The 19,253-nt window shown below is 42.3% G+C and overlaps 1 protein-coding gene across 1 annotated transcript; it reads left to right on the top strand.

Annotated features, from left to right (window-relative positions):
• The first annotated feature begins 2,025 nt into the window (after positions 1 to 2,025).
• LOC110486124 (putative uncharacterized protein DDB_G0291608) lies at positions 2,026 to 19,253 on the top strand. The gene is made up of 7 exons (XM_021557493.2): positions 2,026 to 2,976; positions 13,077 to 13,173; positions 13,960 to 14,037; positions 14,607 to 14,800; positions 15,013 to 16,066; positions 16,157 to 16,322; positions 16,570 to 19,253. The coding sequence occupies exons 1-6, from the start codon at positions 2,908 to 2,910 to the stop codon at positions 16,300 to 16,302; spliced, it is 1,638 nt and encodes a 545-aa protein (XP_021413168.1). The 5' UTR covers positions 2,026 to 2,907; the 3' UTR covers positions 16,303 to 16,322; positions 16,570 to 19,253.

Here is a 19,253-nt window from a genome sequence, read left to right as displayed (position 1 = left end):
CTCATTTAATGAAGTTAGACCAAAGTTGAATCAATGTATGCAAGGTCACATAATGATAGTATTATACATAACATAACCAAATATAATAGCATAGTATAACGTTACTGTAAGACAAAAACACCACCGCAATTTTCTTTCATGTCGCCAAAAGTAGGCTATGCTACAGTGTCAGTGGTGTAAAGTACTTAAGTAAAAATACTTTAGAGTACTTCTTAAGTAGTTTTTTGGGGTATCTGTACTTTACTTTACTATTTATATTTTTGATTACTTTTACTTTAATACATTCATAAAGAAAATAATGTACTTTTTACTCTTTACACTTTCCCTGACACCCAAAAGTACTTGTTACATTTTGAATGCTTAGCTGGACAGGAAAATTGTCAAATGCATGCACTTATCAAGAGAACATCCCTGCTCATCCCTACTGCCTCTGATTTGGCAGACTCACTAAACACAAATGCTTAATTTGTAAATGATGTCAGTGTTGGAGTGTGCCTCTGACTATCCGTTCATTTAAAAAACAAGAAAATCATGCATCTGGTTTGTCTAATATATATTTTTTATACCTAAGTATATTTAAAATCAAATATTCAAGTAGCATTTTACTGGGTGACTTTCACTTTTACTTGAGTCATTTTCTGTTAAAGGTATCTTTACTTTTACTCAAGTATGACAATTGGGTAATTTTTCCACCACTGCAGTTTGTTATCACCACCGGCTCTAAAATTCACCCACGGTACAGTACATGATTCCAAACAACATTGTAGGCTACTTTGAAACAACAGTGTATAACTCAAGAAGTTCTAAGTTCATATCCCCATGAAACTGATAGAGATCAACTGATTGGTATGCAGATTCTGCATGGATGTTTCATGGTAAAACTTGAAGAATTATCTTTCACATCTTTTGAATGAGGTGGTGTTTTTGTCTTACAGCAAAGTTATACTGTGCTATTACATTCAGTTCTGTTATGTAGAATACTATCATTATGTGATCGTGCAGACATGGATTCAGCTTTGATCTAACTTTATTAAACAAGCACCATTCGCCTGAGTAGCCTGTTCTCACCGCATAAAGTAGAGAACATACACATGTGCAGAACATGATCTGCACATGTGCAGAAGCTTCAGGATATTTAGTCTGCCAGAGTTGTACCGATTAACTTAAGAATAAATATTGCATTTATAATAATAATTAGAAAAAACGTTCTCTCTTGCTTCAGAGGATTTGCTTTGATTTTGTTGCCTGTATGCTTTAAGTCTGGCCTATTTATTTGAATATTCACAAATACAGTAAGTGAACTGCTACTGTATGTTATGCAGCATTTTTTACATTAATATTCCAAAATACACAAAATATTTCCCCGAAGTATACATTTTTCCCACACTGCAATGTAATTTATGGTAATATACTATATTCAGTTTATAAGTATGTTACTGCTGATTATACAGTAATTAACCATGACATTAACAGGATTTGTTTTACAGTACTTACAAACATCTGTGCTAATAGGCTATTAAAAGTATGCTGAAATCGCCATTTCCTGGTTGCTAAAATTCTAATAGTTCACCTAATTTCAGTTTATTTGACAAACAAGCAAGTGTAGAGTAGTGTAGAGAATCTTTGTACCATCTAAACCGCTGTGAAACATATTTTCCATAACCAAAAATATTATATTTTCAGCTGTTTGAAGCTGGTGTACAAAACCGAAAGTAAAAGATGCAAAAACGAAACTTAAGAACGGAAAGCTTAGAAATGGGGCATGTAGAACATATCTACTGCGTCTTAAACTTGCTTTCAATGAGAATGACAGATCTATAACACACATTTCTGTGTGAATTTGGTTGGGTTGCCCCAAAAAAATACATATTGCAGCTTTTAACACATGATTGCAGACATAACCTCTTGCAATAACTCATACCAGACTTCTCCTTTAAGACCTTTCCGTCAAGACGCAGTAGCCCAGTCAGTCCTTTTTATATAGGCCCTGCCTTCAGGGGGCGGGAGAGATACTGTACAAACTCTAGGAAATCAGCTCTCCTGTCCCATGCGGTAGCGGCGTAATCAGGAGGGAACAGGGCTGACGCGCACCGCGCCACAGAGAGCTTTGGCTATTGATAAGCCTGTGACGAAGGAGCGGACAGCAAACTCTCATTGTATGCTACCACACTTGTGCTGCGCTAAGAAGCGCACCGTGCGTTATAAGGAGAGAATAACCTCATGAAAGGCTACAACGCGTGGAAAAGGAACATAAAAAGGGATTTTAATCAACTTGAAAAGTGTTGATGCAGCATTAGCCTATACTAATGTGTAAATAACATTTGACTGATCTAGTCTATAATATTGTTTGGAAGCTTTGTTTTATGTATGCAAGTCATTTAAATTGGTCAGAAGATGTTTTTCCTCATTACATTGATTATTTTTTTAGGATAATGTTTGAAGTTTATTTTAAAGCCATCGGCTATAACATTTGATGTTTTAATTCCACACTAGGACTTTTACTGACTCGAATTGTGTGATACCAAACTATCTGAGACTATCATCCCGACCGCAGGAGATTGTGTTTGGAACACACCACAAAAAAAGTTCCTTGGGGATTTAATACATCAATTCAAGATGGACCAAATCATCTTTAAAAAAGTCGCCTTACTCCCCTAGTCCCCTGACAGTGGAATTTCGAGCTCAGTGGACGTTCTAAGTGGGAAGCGTATAATTGAGTAGGCAACAATTGCTAATTGACTGGATATACTTTGCTGAGACAAGCGTGGGTGTCCGTCTGCTCGCAACGCCAGGAGTTCCAATTCCACAGAGCGAGCCGCTGTCCCTGCGCTTAAGTGCTGAGGGAGAGACTCGTGCTGTTTCCATAAATGCTTGGTCTATCGCGGAGAATCCAGCCTGGGCAGCAAGATGAGCTCGTGGGTTTGGGTTCAGCTGCTCGCGTTGTTTGCGACATGTCTGCGGACGGGCAGCGCAGAGGTATGTGACGAAGTCAATTAATAAAAAATGTAGGTCTAATTGCCCATTCAACGGTTCGTTGCCAAATATATGTTTTTCTGTTTAGTTCATTTTCTTTGTTTCATTTCACTGTGAATGTTAACATTAGGGACCATTATTGAGCATATTTGATACCAGGGCCCAATTATTGAACATTGTTGAATTTCAGGATCATTGAATTTTAACAACGTTTGCACTGGGGCTTGTGTGCTCTCTAAACAAAAGGCACCAAAGTGTTACATTCAATATTGTTTTGTACAAAATAAATGTGAACCAGGCCCCTCACCCCTCCACTTAGTGTATGGCTGTGGCCTACAACCACATGTGCACTTGTAATTATTGAGTAATTATGAAGTATATAGCAATTAAGGTGCTTCTTGTAAGTTAAACTGCTCATCATCTAAACCACACCTTATGCCAGCTCATCTCATGGCTTTAATGCTTCTATATAAAATATAGTTTGAAACGGTCCTGAGTTTCACTTCAGGCTGTGAGGGCCTCATGGCGAGGACATCCGATTGGGCCCTGCTTGGCAAGGTAACCATAGAACAGTTACAGCACATGGCAGACCCATCTACAGAACATAAACTTCTTATCATCCAGAATCCCAAAGTGAAAATAACAATCTTTCTCCATTAACCTGCATTTTCTGTGGTACGCTTGGGGCACATGCTCTGATGATGCGCTCATTCGTTGGGCCCCATAACTCCCCAACGCTTGTCCACATGCTCATGATCAACATGGGCCCCTCTCCAGATGTCTAAACTCATAAACCTGTCGATAAACATCATATGAGTGGAAGGTGGAGGCCATGTAAAATCTCACCAGACCCATCCTGAAGTATGCCTGGGAGCTAAGCAAGACCAAATGTGTGTGTTTGTGTGTGTGTGTCCACAGGATATTCGACAGGCTAGCAATAGGATGAGCGCTTGTCACAGCAACACAACTATAAATCATTCTAATCATGCTATGGCTGACTATTGTCTTGAGTCATTAAAAAGAATAGGAAAAAAAAATTTAACTCAAGGAGAGAGGGGCTTCGTCTTGACTGCTAGAGTCGATTCTATGTACTTTGTATCGTGGCATACACAGCAAGTATCCTACAAGTTCCTTTCCCAGGATACATCCTGCATATTACACATGTCAAGTGCATGGTGAATTATACCATGGTGAGTCCTGTCCCCTTATGGTTATCTTTAAGAGAGGCGATATAATTAAAGTATGAGGGTCTCATTTTGATAGGCTTGAGAAGAGGCCAAAAAGGCCATAACTTTAATATAATAATATACACTGAGTGTACAAAACACTAAGGACACCTGCTCTTTCCATTACATAGACTGACCAGGCAAATCCAGGTGAAAGCTATAATGCCTTATTGATGTCACTTTGTTAAATCGATTTCAATCAGTATCGATGAAGGGGAGGAAACAGGTTAAAGGAGGATTTTTAAGCCTTGAGACAATTGTGACCTGGATTGTATATATGTGCCATTCAGAGGATGAATGGACAATACAAAATATGTAAGTGCCTTTGAACGGGGTATGTTAGTAGGTGCCTGGAGCACTGGTTTGTGTCAAGAACTGCAACTCTGCTGAGTTTTTCACAAGTTTAGAGTGTGTATCAATAATGGTCCCCCACCCAAGGACATCCAGCCAACTTCACAACTGTGGGAAGCATTGGAGTCAACATGGGCCATTATCCCCGTGGAACGCTTTCAACACATTGTAGAGTCCATGTCCCACCGAATTGAGGCTGTTCTGAGAGCAAAAGACGAGAGGGGGTGAGGGGGTGCAACTCAATGTTAGGAAGGTGTTCTTAATGTTTTGTACACTCAGTATATATGCCATTTTGTGGATCACCTTTATCCAAAACAATTTACAGTCATGCGTGCATACATTTGATATACTACTGGTCCCAAGAATTTAACCAACTATCCTGGCATTGCAAGCACTATACTCTACCAGCTGAGCTACATTGGACCATCTTTGGGACATTCACAGGAATTGGCAGTAGTGGCTGTGGGAAGGGACTGTAGTGAAACGAAGCTCTGACTATGACAATATACACACACAGTCTTCAGTTATGGGAAATGAATGCTTTGCTGGGTTTCCTTGAATGCAATTCAGTTGCTTTCATGCTATCATATCTATGACTTCCTCTAGTGTGTCTTTTTCCCAGAGCTGCCAGTGGTGTGTGGTGTCCACCACATTTGTCATGTCAAAGACTAGGCTTTTGGAGGCAGCCTCGGAGGGACGCAAAAAAAACATCCCAAATCATATGAATTGCCCAGAGGACAGGTTGTTGGAGGTGTCAGTAAGGATTGATTAGAAGGTATTGTTACGTATAGTTGAAGTAGTTCTCTGTCATCTATACATCCTCCCATCCAGTGGTGTATTAGTGTTCATGCCTATAGCTAGTTATCATATGAGGTGTCTTTGAGGTATACCATCAGGGAATTCCCTCAATCATCTATATCAATCAAATGTATTTATGAAGCCCTTTTTACATCAGCCAATGTCACAAAGTGATATACAGAAACCCAGGCTAAAACCCCAAACAGCAAGCAATGCAGATGTAGAAGCACGGTGGCTAGGAAAAACTCCCTAGAAAGGTAGGAACCTAGGAAGAAACCTAGAGAGGAACCAGGCTCTGAGGGGTGGCCAGTCCTCTTCTGGCTGTGCTGGGTGGAGATTACAGCACATCGCCAAGATGTTCAAATGTTCATAGATGACCAGCAGGGTCAAATAATAATACTCACAGTGGTTGTAGAGGGTGCAACAGGTCAGCACTTCAGGAGTAAATGTCTGTTGGCTTTTCATAACCGATCATTCAGAGTTAGAGACAGCAGGTGCGGTAGAGAGAGAGAGAGAGTCGAAAACAGCAGGCCCGGGACATAGTAGCAAGTCCGGTGAACAGGTCAGGGTTCCATAGTCGCAGGCAGAACAGTTGAAACAGGAGCAGCAGCAGGTGGACTGTGGACAGCAAGAAGTCATCAGGCCAGGTAGTCCTGAGGCACTGTCCTCTGAGAGAAGAGAGAAGAATTCACACAGGACACCGGATATAACTCCAGATATAACAGACTGATCTTAGCCACCCAACACGAACTATTGCAGCATAAATACTGGAGGCTGAGACAGGAGGGCTCGGGAGACACTGTGGCCCCGTCCGAAAATACACCCGGACAGGGCCAACCAGACAGGATATAACCCACCCACTTTGCCAAAGCACAGCCGCCACACCCCACACCACTAGAGGGATATCTTCAAACCACCAACTTACTACCCTGAGACAAGGGATAGTATAACCCACAAAGATCTCCCCCACGGCACAAATTCAAGGGGGGCGCCAACCCGGACACTCAAGTGGGTTGAGTGGGTTACCATCCACCACTCAAGTGGGTTACTACCCACCACTGCGACCAGTGTGCTCTCGTTGGCTGGCTCTCATTACATATTCGTCGCCAAACCCACTGGCTCCAGGTCATCTATAAGTCTTTGCTAGGTAAAGCCCCGCCTATCTCAGCTCAATGGTCAGCATAGCAACACCCACCCGTAGCACGCGCTCCAGCAGGTATATTTCACTGGTCATCCCCAAAGCCAACACTTCCTTTGGCCGCCTTTCCTTACAGTTCTCTGCTGCCAATGACTGGAACGAATTGCAAAAATCACTGAAACTGGAGTCTTATATCTCCCTCTAACTTTAAGCATCAGCTGTCAGAGCAGCTTGTACCTGTATACAGCCAATCTGTAAATAGCACACCCAACTACCTCATCCCCATATTGTTATTTATCCTCTTGCTCAGAAATTCTAGGGACAGTAAGGACGCCTGCATCTTGTGACTGCAGCGTACATGTAGGTATGTATGGCAGGACCAAATCGGAAAGATAGGTAGGAGCAAGCCCATGTAAGGCTTTGTAGGTTAGCAGTAAAATCTTGAAATCAGCCCTAGCCTTAACAGGAAGCCAGTGTAGAGCGACTAGCACTGGAGTAATATAATCACATTTTTGGATTCTAGTCAAGATTCTAGCAGCCGTGTTAAGCACTAACTGAAGGTTATTTAGTGCTTCATCCATGTAGCCGGAAAGTAGAGCATTGCAGTAGTCTAATCTAGAAGTGACAAAAGCATGGATTAATTTTTCTGCATAATTTTTGGACTGAAAGTTTCAGATTTTTGCAATGTTACATAGATGGATATGTTCAGATATGTCTTGATATGTTCGTCAAAAGAGAGATCAGCGTCCAGAGTAACGCAGAGGTCCTTCACCGTTTCATTTGAGACTCAGCCCCGGTAATATTATTAATTGTCAGATCCAACAGAAGATCTCTTTGTTTCTTGGGACTTAGAACTAGCATCTCTGTTTTGTCTGAGTTTAAAAGTAAAACATTTGCCGCCATCCACTTCCTTATGTCTGAAACACAGGCTTCCAGGGAGGGCAATTTTGGGGCTTCACCATGTTTCATCAAAATGTACAGCTGTGTATTGTCTGCAGAGCAGTGAAAGTTAACATTATGTTTCCAAATGTCATCACCAAGAGGTAAAATATATAGTGAAAACAATAGTGGTCCTAAAACGGAACCTTGAGGAACACCAACATTTACAGTTGATTTGTCAGAGGACAAACCATCCACAGAGACAAACTGATATCTTTCCGACAGATAAGATCTAAACCAAGCCAGAACTTGTCCGTGTTGACCAATTTGGGTTTCCAATCTCTCCAAAACAATGTGGTGATCAATGGTATCAAAAGCAGCACTAAGGTCTAGGAGCATGAGGACAGATGCATGGCCTTGATCTGACACCATTAAAAGGTAATTTACCACCTTCACGAATGCAGTCTCAGTGCTATGATGGGGTCTAAAACCAGACTGAAGCATTCCGTAAACATTGTTTGTCTTCAGGAAGGCAGTGACTTGCTGCACAACAGCTTTTTTTTTTAAATTGAGAGGAATGGGAGATTCGATGTAGGCCGATAGTTTTTTATATTTTTCTGGTTCAAGGTTTGGCTTTTTCAAGAGAGGCTTTATTACTACCACTTTTTGTGAGTTTGGTACACATCCGGTGGATAGAGAGCCGTTTATTATGTTCAACATAGGAGGACCAAGCACAGGAAGCAGCTCTTTCAGTAGTTTAGTTGGAATAGGGTCCAGTATGCAGGATTTGAGGCCATGACTATTTTCATCAATGTGTCAAGAGATATAATATTAAAAAACTTGAGTGTCTTGTTCCTAGGTCCTGGCAGTGTTGTGCAGACTCAGGACAACTGAGCGTTGGAGAAATACGCAAATTTAAAGAGGAGTCCGTAATTTGCTTTCTAATGATCATGATATTTTTGTCAAAGAAGTTCATGAATTGAATCACTGCTGAAGTGAAAGCCATCCTCTCTTGGGGAATGCTGCTTTTTAGTTAGCTTTACAACAGTATCAAAAATACATTTTGGATTGTTATTATTCTCCTCAATTAAGTTGGAAAAATAGGATGATTGAGCAGCAGTGAAGGCTCTTTTTTGATACTGCACGGTACTCTCTTTCCAAGCTATCGGAAGACTTCCAGTTTGTTGTAGCGCCATTTCCCTTCCAATTTTCTGGAAGCTTGCTTCAGGGCTCGGGTATTTTCTGTATACCAGGGAGCTAGTTTCTTATGACAAATGTTTTTTGTTTTTAGGAGTGCGACTGCATCTAGGGTATTACGCAAGGTTAAATTTAGTTCCTCAGTCAGGTGGTTAACCGATTTTTATACTCTGACGTCCTTCGGTAGGTGGAGGGAGTCTGGAAGGGCATCTAGGAATCTTTGGGTTGTCTGAGAATTTATAGCACGGCTTTTAATGATCCTTGTTTGGGGTCTGAGCAGATTATTTCTTGCGATTGCAAACGTAATAAAATGGTGGTCTGATAGCCCAGGATTACGAGGAACAACATTAAGATCCACAATATTTATTCCACAGAACAAAACTAGGTCCAGAGTATGACTGTGGCAGTGAGTAGGTCTCTAGACATGTTGGACAAAACCAAAGCCTTTTGAAGTGGGTCTGTGGACTTTTCCACGTGAATATTAAAGTCAACAAAAATGTAAATGTTATCTGCCATGACTACAAGGTCCGATAAGAATTCAGGGAACTCAGTGCGGAACGCTGTATATGGCCCAGGAACCCTGGAAACAGTAGCTATAAAAAGTGATTGAGTGGGCTGCATATATTTCATGACTAGAAGCTCAAAAGACAAAAATGCTGTAATTTTGTTTTTGTAAATTGAAATTTACTATCGTAAATGTTAGCAACACCTCAGCATTTGCGGGATGCGCAGGGGATATGGTCACTAGTGTAACCAGGAGGAGAGGCCTCATTTAAACACAGTAAATTCATCAGTCTTAAGCCATGTTTCAGTCAGGCCAATCACATCAAGATTATGATCAGTGATTAGTTCATTGACTATAACTGCCTTGGAAGTGAGGGATCTAACATTAAGTAGCCCTATTTTGAGATGTGAGATATCACAATCTCTTTCAATAATGAGAGGAATGGAGGAGGTCTTTGTTCCAGTGAGATTGCTAGAGCGAACACCGCCATGTTTAGTTTTGCCCATCCTAGATTGAGGCACAGACACAGTCTCAATAGGGATAGCTGAGCTGACTACACTGACTGTGCTAGTGGCAGACTCCACTAAGCTGGCAGGCTGGCTAACAGCCTGACCTGCACTCTCTCATTGTGGAGCTTGAGGAGTTAGAGCCCTTTCTATGTTCATAGATAAGATGAGAGCACCCCTCCAGCTAGGATGGAGTCCGTCACTCCTCAGCAGGCCAGGCTTGGTCCTGTTTGTGGGTGAGTCCCAGAAAGAGGGACAATTATCTACAAATTCTATATTTTGGGAGGGGCAGAAACGTTTTCAACCAACGATTGAGTTGTGAGACTGCTGTAGAGCGCATCACTTCCCCTAACTGGGAGGGGGCCTGAGACAATTACTCGATGCCAACACATCTTTCTAGCTGATTTACACGCTGAAGCTATGTTGCTCTTGGTGACCTCTGACTGTTTCATCCTAACATCGTTGGTGCCGACGTGAATAACAATATCCCTATACTCTCTACACTCTACACACCAGTTTTAGCCTTAGCCAGCACCATCTTCAGATTAGCCTTAACGTTGGTAGCTCTGCCCCCTGGTAAACAGTGTACTAGATGATTATTTTTAAGTCTAATACTGCAGGTAATAATGGAGTCTCCAATGACTAGGGTTTTCAATTTGTCAGAGCTAAATGGTGGGATGCTTTGGCGTCTCAGACCCTGTAACAGGTGGAGGAGAGACCAGAGAAGGCTCGGCCTATGACTCCGGATCGTTGCTTAATAGAGAACCGGTTGAAAGTTTCTGTCGGCTGAATGAGCGACACCGGTTAAGCATTCCTACAGCATTTCCCTCCAGAAGCCATGAGATAATTGTCCAGCTGCAGGGACTGTGTGAGGGGATTTATACTACTATCTGTACTTATTGGTGGCACAGATGCTGTTTCATCCTTTCCTACACTTAAATTACCCTTGCCTAACGATTGCGTCTGAAGCTGGGCTTGGAGCACGGCTATCCTCACCATAAGGCGATAGTTATCCTGTATATTATGAGCACAGCGACTACAATTAGAAGGCATAATGTTAATGTTACTACTTAGCTTTGGCAGGTGGAGGTCGTATAGAACCATGTCCAGATAAAGCATCCGGGGGGAAAAAGTTGATTGAAAAATGTCCAGCTAGGGAAAAAATATATATATTAAACTATTATTAAAAAGTAAAAACAACTAACCGCATAGCAGCACGTAAACAAGTCCACAAGTGTGTCCCGGAAATGAAATAGATTCATGTGTCCTAACTCACTTGCCGGAGAGAAAGGAAACCGCTCAGTCATTTATATATATCCCACAGAATGGAGTCTAGCTGTATAATGTAATGTCTGAATATGTTTGTGTGTGTTCCTATAAACATATGTATAAACCATGTGCTCATAGGCATGGTTTTAGGGATTGCATGTGAGAATGTGCAGTGTGCACATGTTCACCCATATGTGTGTGTGTGTGCATGCGTTTGTGCATTTGTATGTGTGTGTGTGTATATACACTTGCATGCTGGCAGGCAGAAAAACTAGACCCATAATTATGTATCATTACTCCTTACCTCTCTACTCCTATAGCCTGTACCTGGCATTCCTCAGCTCAACCCACTTCCCATGAAACATCACTAGGGCTTTTCCCAGATGGCACTGTATTCTCTGTTTAGTGCACTACTTAAGTCCGATAGGGGTCTGGTCAAAATTAGTGCACTACAGTATGTATGATACCAGTTGAGATGCAACCTGGGCCTGTCTCTGTTCAGAGATGGAGATCTACTGTATGAACGCTCTAAAATAAGTGCCTGTCTCAGCCTGTGTGATCAGCAGAATGACCGTAGATTTTAGAAGACACTGACTGTTCCAGAACTTCCACATGTGACTCAGTCAGATGCTTATTTGTGTGTGTGTGTGTGTGTGTGTGTGTGTGTGTGTGTGTGTGTGTGTGTGTGTGTGTGTGTGTGTGTGTGTGTGTGTGTGTGTGAGCGTGCATGTGATTTAGAGTTTTGATTTAGAGTAACTCCTGGACTCCTTTGGTATTATAGGGTAAATGTTATGATTTTCTGTTTACGCCAGGTTTGTTTAGCAGTTGCACGGGGTAAAGTGTTTATTTAATTTTTCCTGCTCAGACACAAATCGCCATGACAGTGGCCACCCTATGAACAAAGGCCCAGACCATAGTGTGCAGCCAGCACAATTTGAATGCGCCCCAAATGCCACCCTATTCACTTTAGAGGGCACTACTTTTGACCAGGGCCCATATGGCTCTGGTCAAAAGTAGTGCATTAAGGAAGTAGGTGCTTTTAGGGCCTCAGCCTTAGACTGGGGCCAAGGAGAGGAAATCACTGGGATGGCTCCTCAGGGGCATCACTACATAAATAGAGATGTTAATTTAACTCATGGCATTTTCCTTTGGTATGACTTGACTTTGTGCAATGCCCAACAACAATGGGGAAAAGTCAATCGTATGTACATGAATAGTGTGTGAATGCCGTTCACAGATGGCTTCTTCCTCCTCAAAGCGCTCCCCAAAGGGCTTCGGCTTATTCTCACAAGAAACTGAATGAATTAATGCAACAGACAGAGCTCGTTCGGCTTGTGTTAGCTCCCTGAATTAATGCCTAGACACTAGCTCAACAGGCTAACCCAGTTTTGTGGTGTGCAGGAGACCCAGGATTCGAACCCAATAGGTCAAACAGTAGACCCAGCTAGCAAGAGTTAATATCTCCATCGATGCAACTTCTTCTCCTTTCTTCATTCACCCCTCCATTATTCCCCCTGATGTCCATCTCTCTGTTCTGATCCACCTCTCCTCCTCCTCCTCTCAATCACTCCATCCCCCACTACTTCCTGAACCCTTCCTGACTCCTGTGACCCCTAAGTATTAGCAGATGAGGTGACACAAGGCCAATAGTCATTCACCCCCTCTTAGTGGCCATTGTGAATCCAAGCAGCCATTTCCTTCATCCTCTTGTTTAATTTATGATTAGGGGGGGTAAGTCGGGTTACCCCCTAACCAGAGAAAATGTATGGGGTAAAAAACACATTATTTTCTTTAGGAATGTAGTGAAGTAAAAGTAAATCATTTCAGAAATGGTAAAGTAAAATACAGATACCCCCACAAATTACTTAAGTAGTACTTTAAAGTATTTTTACTTTAAAAAAAAATTGAAATAAAAAAAAGTACTTATTTAACTAGGCAAGTCAGTTAAGAACAAATTCTTATTTACAATGACAGCCTACACCGGCCAAACCCAGACGACTATGGGACTCCCAATCACGGCCGGTTGTGATAAAGCCTATATTCAAACCAGGGTGTCTGTAGTGACGCCTTTAGCACTTAGATGCAGTGCTTTAGACCGCTGCGCCACTTGGGAGCTTTCATGTACCACTGCTGTTGTCCCTTTGATTCCGTATCTACACAATAAATTGGGAAGCTGAGAAAATATCAGATTTGGGAGAATCTAATTTTATTCCTGTCTTATCTCTTTCTCTCAGGGGGATCCTCTCCCTCCAGGTTTGGTGGAGCTGGTTAGGAGCAACCCTATCTCTTCCATAGAGGACCTACAGCTGCTGCTGCTCAGTGACTCCATAGGTAAATATCTCTAACGTTGTACTATACTGATACTCATCAACATGCCTATGCCATTTAGCAGAATTTGCTTACAAAGAGACCTACTGTCATAGATGCATATATTTTAACGTACAGGTTGCCCCGGGATTCAAACCCACATCCTGGTTTCCGAAGCCTAATACTCTATCAACTGCGCTGTACAGGATCACAAGCAAACCAGACACACTGGTCACGCCAAGAGATGGAGGCTCTCTCAGACTAACTAACCCGACCAACAGAGACTGAGGGAAAAATAATGAAAACGTTGTCACATGATGCCCAGATTTCATTCCCAACAGGGACAGGCGAAAATCACACACAGTAAAATACTACAAACAGAATCTCACAGACTGACTAACAGACAAACCGTCAGACCCACAGGGGCACAGAGGGCAGAAAGACTTCTTAAATAGACACACATATTGCCCAGATTTGATTCCCATCATTGAATAGCGAACATCACACACAGTAAACAGTATATACAAACTCAACGAGATAAGAGAAACAAAGAGTGAAGTATTCAACGTCTCAAGGTACAAAAACATACAAACAATGAGGTTATGACAGAAACAAATTCCCACACAGACATATATTACAGGGAAGTTAAACATAAACAATGCTTCAAAATCTCTCATAAACGCACCATACACAGACGCGTGCGAGCACACACACGCACACACGGAGTAAAAGTCATAACAATAAACAATTGAAGTAATGAGTTGATTCGATCTGTAAACTAATATTGGAGTGTATTGTTTTTTTTCTCAGATGAGGATATTTCGGAAGATTTTTTGCCCAGTGGACAACACTCCAACAACACTAGCAACCGACTACCAAGGAGTCTGGGTGAGTTTGCACCTTCCTCATATTTCTCTGACACTAGGCTATAATATATATTTCCGTCACTCATGTTGACTTGGGTGGTTTTGGACAGCTGTATCTAATCCAAACTGAGTTGCGCAATGCATGTTTTGGTAAAGAAACATCTAAAGTATGTCACCGATTCATTAGTTATTTGCTGAACAAACACAAATACGACGTGCAACTCCAAGTTACACTCCAAATAGTTCACCTGCAGCAAGTACAGTATGGAGACTCATGCATACACTGTTTCACTGTTTCAATAGCATGTGATTTCTTTAAACAGCATAAGTAATATAAACAGTGTAAGTATAATTAGTGTAAACTAAATGTTTTCTACATTTTGAGGCCTATGTGCTGGCTGTTTTGTAGGCACTGAGCAGTGTAGAGGGTATGCTTTTAACATTAAGCCTGAGGCTAACTCCAGCACATTTACAATTATGTGTCTGATATGTTGATTAATGTACACTGTCCCATCTTATGAAACCTTTAAGTTATATGTGACTTTAAAAAAAAAAACGTTTTAAATGGTCTGTTTGTCTTTGTTGTCTCAGACGCCCAGCCGGCTCAGCAGGCGTTATGTAAGGTGAGGACAGAGGTGATGGAGGTGACCCGTGCCATGTTGGACCGCAGCAACGCCAACTTCATGTTGTGGCCTCCCTGTGTAGAAGTACAGCGATGCTCCGGCTGCTGCAACACCAAGAGCCTGCAGTGTGTTCCCGTGCTGACGCACACCAGGCACCTACAGGTACATATTCACCACCCCCCATCTCAACCCATGTCCCCTACCCTGAAACTTTTGCCCAGGTTGTTTCTGTAGAGAATATTCACAGCTAACTTAGGCCTACCTGGTCAAATAACAGGTTAGTCATTACATGTTTTTTTTATTTTTTAAGCGGTTTAGTCATTTTGAATTCTGCACTTCCGCGGAGCTAATCTCCTCCACCTCCTCCTCACTAGGTGATGAAGATCCAGTACGTGGAGAAGCGGCCCAACTACTCCAAGGCCGTCGTCTCGGTCCACGACCATGTGGAGTGTCGCTGCCAGCCCGCCCCTCGCCCCCCGGCCGTCCCCAAGAAGAAGTCCACGCCCCGCAGACAGCAGAAAGACAACAAAGGAGAGGGGCATCCAGCCAAGGCCAGATCCAAGGAGGAACTGCACCGCAGAGATGAGCTGAAGCACAACCAGAGGATCCAGCTGGAAGACCTGCTGGACCAGCACTGGAACCCCAAGGACACCTCCTCAGACGCAGGGGCGGGGAAAGGGGGCTATGGGCTAGACCATGACAAGATGGATCCTCAGTGGGTACTTAACGCCACCAGCCAGCTGGGAGCTAAGGAGTGGACCGAACGTCGACATCACGATGACATGGAGGAGGGGAGAGACAGTAGTGGTGTCAGCGGCACTACAACCGCAATGGACATCGACATGGCACAACTTGACCACGAGAAGAGAGACGGGGTCGAGACACGAGGGGACACACTATTTAACATCACTGAGGGTAATGTCAGTAGGGGAGATAGGCAGCAGGGAAGTCTGAGTCTCAGTGAGGGGGGAGACCAGGAGACACATAGACAACCCACACAAACACAGAGTCCCTCGCTACGCACCAACACATCAAAGCAACAGCGACATGGGACCAACTCCTCCTCAGAAGAAACCAAAAGCAGAGAGGGAGCCAATCAAAGAATGGAACAGAGATTCTATCCTACGGAGGAAACCAATCAGAGGCCCGAGAGCAGATTCCCTCCCCTTGAGGAAGCCGATCAAAGACGTAAAGACAATGAGACCCCCGATTCAGAGAGGAGGCTCCAGCACGCTCTCCAACTGGAACAGGAGAAGCTGGAGGAGGAGAGGAAGGAGCTGTTGTTACTCCACAGGAGACTGGACGATGAGAAGGTGAGACTGCACCTGAGACGGGAGCAACAGAAACAACAGCAAGAAGAAGAGGAGCAGAAGTACCCTCGGCCTAATCATAAACATCATCAAACTCAAACCACCACACAAAGAACAGGTAGACAGAGAACATTGTGAGCTAGCATGTGTTTTGGACTTATGTTTCTCAGTTTAAATTGTATTCCAAACTGCATTCTTGTTCTCCCAGACACAGTGTCGCCCACTTCAACGCGAGCGCCCTCAGACCTGGCTGGTCCCCGGCCACCTGCTCGGCCCGGCCCACCTAGGAAGAGAATGAGGAAGAACAACCGCAAGCGCATCAGCAAGGCTGCAATGAGAGCAATGCTAATGTAGAACCTACAATCTCTCTGCAGGTAAGAGAGTTTCTATCCGTTCTAACATAAATACTTCCAAACCCATTCAAATACTTTCCAAGTACTTTCAAATACCAACACTTTAAAATACTTTTTGGGGGAAAGTATTTACACACAGTTTTCAAATACTTTCCTAATCCTTTCAAATCCTTTCCAAAGAAAAGTGTATATTCATATACAAAAACTACGAGCCTGGTCTAGAATGTAACCATTTAAAAATATATATCTGTTTCTCCTTCTCATCCAGGGAGTGAGGCGCTCGGTCTTTGTTCTGGACAATCCAGTGGCGACACCGAGCAGCTAATTCCTTTCTTATGAGTTTATATTCATGTGTCAGTAACCTGCGCATCCTGTGACCGTGAGGTATTCCCTAATAGTACTAATGATTGTCTGGTGAACCCAAAACAACCCTTGGACAGAAAGAAATATGGGACAAGAAGAATGGGATGTAAATGCATACGAGGCTGAGGTGATCCATCAACATTTGTCTGATCCGTCAAAAAATGATCTCCTTTTAACAACAAGATGTTCCTCCAGTCGGATCAAGAACAGTGGAACGTTGGAACAGAACATTCAAACAACATTAGGACTTTGGGAGATATCATTGGAACACTGGAAGAACGTTGGAACATTCACAAGGATGTTGGACTGTTGCTGGACAGCGCTATTGGACCTCCCTCATGACTTTTCAACGGCGTAGTAAAACCACTCCTGTCCGTAGAGAGCAAGTCGGTTAAAAACTCTTTGTATGCTCTTCTGAGGCATGGGTTCATTATAACTCACAAGAAGTGGACTGATCACGCTTGTCAACGAGAGGAGAGAGAGCATTTTTTTTTATATGTCCGTCCAAATCTCCCATTTTTCTATGAGCAGGAGATGCTGAAAATATGTGTTTTTGATTGAAAATATATTTCAAAAGTACATATTTTAAAAATGTTGCTCACTGGGTTCCGACATGGAAGAATACATTTTCTTTTTCCGACTAGAAAGGATACACTGGAAGAGGACCAGGAAAATACCATGACGAGCAGATATTACAGGGACAATGGGAAAGAAATGATGACATTAATATGAGCTAGGACTGTTGGAATGACTGGTCGTCTTGACTGATGCGAGCAGTATCCCTACATTGTACTTAAGCTTCTCTATATGTTCCATTCCCACACTAAGGGAGGGCTATAGAACTACACATCTCGTCAATGTCGAATCTCATTTTCTATCAAGATATTTAATTGTATTTAATTTGATCTGAAACACTGGAACTCCATCAACAATTAATGCACAGGTTACCATTCTCATGTTCAGCTGAGGCTTCCGCACTTGTTTCGGAGAGTGTGGTTAAAGATGCAAGGTGCTATGCAGGGGTTGCATTACACCTTTATGTCTGTCTTTAACATTATTTATTCCTTATATCACATAGGTCTCCTGTGTTCATTATCAATAGGATTACTACATATGAAGCATTTTGGGGGTTGAAATATCGACCCCTCTTCCGGTCTCAATATAATTTGAGCTGTCAGCCTTTGTGCACACAGGCCATAGTCTAGATTCAATCAGATCAAGCATTATCTGACGATAGCAGACAGCCGGATGTTTTGGCGGTTTTAGAGGAGGATTGGCGCCGTCAAATTGGCTCAAAGTCAGAAAATAAAGTGTAGTCTATGGGGAAATAATTACACTCAAATTAAAAACGAATTAAACATTAGGATTTCTATCATCCTAATCAAGGTGTAGATTACAACTCAGTGTTCCAACTTGTAAACAAGGCTGCAAAGCATTTCTGTTAATGAGACTTTAGGTATAATGCCGGGAGCCACTTACGGATTTGACAGCCCTAAATCGCCAAAACAACAGGCTAACGCGAACACGGATCTGATTGAATTGAGCCCAATGTAACTACAATGAAAAGCTTTGAAAAGGGAAAAGGTGTTGTCTGTTGCCTGCCATTCACTGTCTGTATGATAGACAAGTTATGGTAATGACTTTGTGTCGTTGTATAACTTTGTGTGTCAATGTGGGTGTGCATGTGTATGTGCATGTCTGTGCTCAAGCGTGTGTAGAATTTGAGTGTGTATGCCCGTTTGAGTGTTAGAGTAATTGTAAGTATGTGAACAGAATCATATTTATGTGTTTGATCACTAACACTCATGAATCCATAAGTCAGGTAGTCCCTTATTCACAATGCTCATTGCTAACCAGTCCTTGTCTGCTTAGTGAACAGTAGAGAATCAGACCTTGTGTATCCTGAGTCTGTGTGTTGCTTTATTTAATAAAGGCAGACAGACACAGCAAGGGTACTGGAATAGGCGCCATTGTCATTTTTAACACAGATAATTATGCACTATGCACTCTCTCTGTCAGTTTGTGACAGCACACACAAACACGCCCCAGACTGAGACCGCAGTATCGTGACCCAGCTAAAGCAGGGATTGTGGAGAAATCATACAGTGTGACAGTAATCCTAGTTTTAACACCCCTTTGCTACAAAATGTTGACATTTAATATCGATTAACAGTAAGTTGTCCTAAAAAAAAAAGGGTTTGAGCTTTGTTTATTAGTATCCTATGGATTTTACAGGGAAGTTTAGTAAAACTATTTGGTGAACAATCTAACACTACAATTTGAAGAGAAGAAGTGCCCTGATAAAAGTTTCAGATAATAAAATCAGCATGGGTTAGATGTGTCAAGCAAAGAAGCTCAGTGCTTGTGTGTGGGCCACTGCAGGTCACCTTTCTGGTATAGTTTGCTCACTTCAAATAACCTAACTACCAGCCAAATATAGAAAAAGTGGCATATTCCAGAATGCCTTCTTTCAACTGTAATTAGTTATTGTCTGTTTTGTTTTGAGTTATCAAAAAATGAATGTTGTGAAAATTGCCACTTAATTCTATTTTGATATGATTATAAAAAAAACACATGTGAGAAAGTGTA

The sequence above is a fragment of the Oncorhynchus mykiss genome, chromosome 13 (assembly GCF_013265735.2).
Source record: "Oncorhynchus mykiss isolate Arlee chromosome 13, USDA_OmykA_1.1, whole genome shotgun sequence".
NCBI lineage: Eukaryota > Metazoa > Chordata > Actinopteri > Salmoniformes > Salmonidae > Oncorhynchus > Oncorhynchus mykiss.
The sequence above is the reverse complement of the archived record's forward strand: the minus strand, read 5'-3'. Positions and strand labels throughout refer to the sequence as shown.

What these genes read in the sequence shown, in the direction of transcription:
- LOC110486124 (XM_021557493.2), top strand. Translation starts at nt 2,908, where the DNA reads ATGAGCTCGTGGGTTTGGGTTCAGCTGCTCGCGTTGTTTGCGACATGT. An exon ending in GCTGCTCAGTGACTCCATAG is followed by an intron (nt 13,174 to 13,959) that starts GTAAATATCTCT and finishes TTTTTTTCTCAG; the next exon opens with ATGAGGATATTTCGGAAGAT. An exon ending in AACCACCACACAAAGAACAG is followed by an intron (nt 16,067 to 16,156) that starts GTAGACAGAGAA and finishes TTGTTCTCCCAG; the next exon opens with ACACAGTGTCGCCCACTTCA.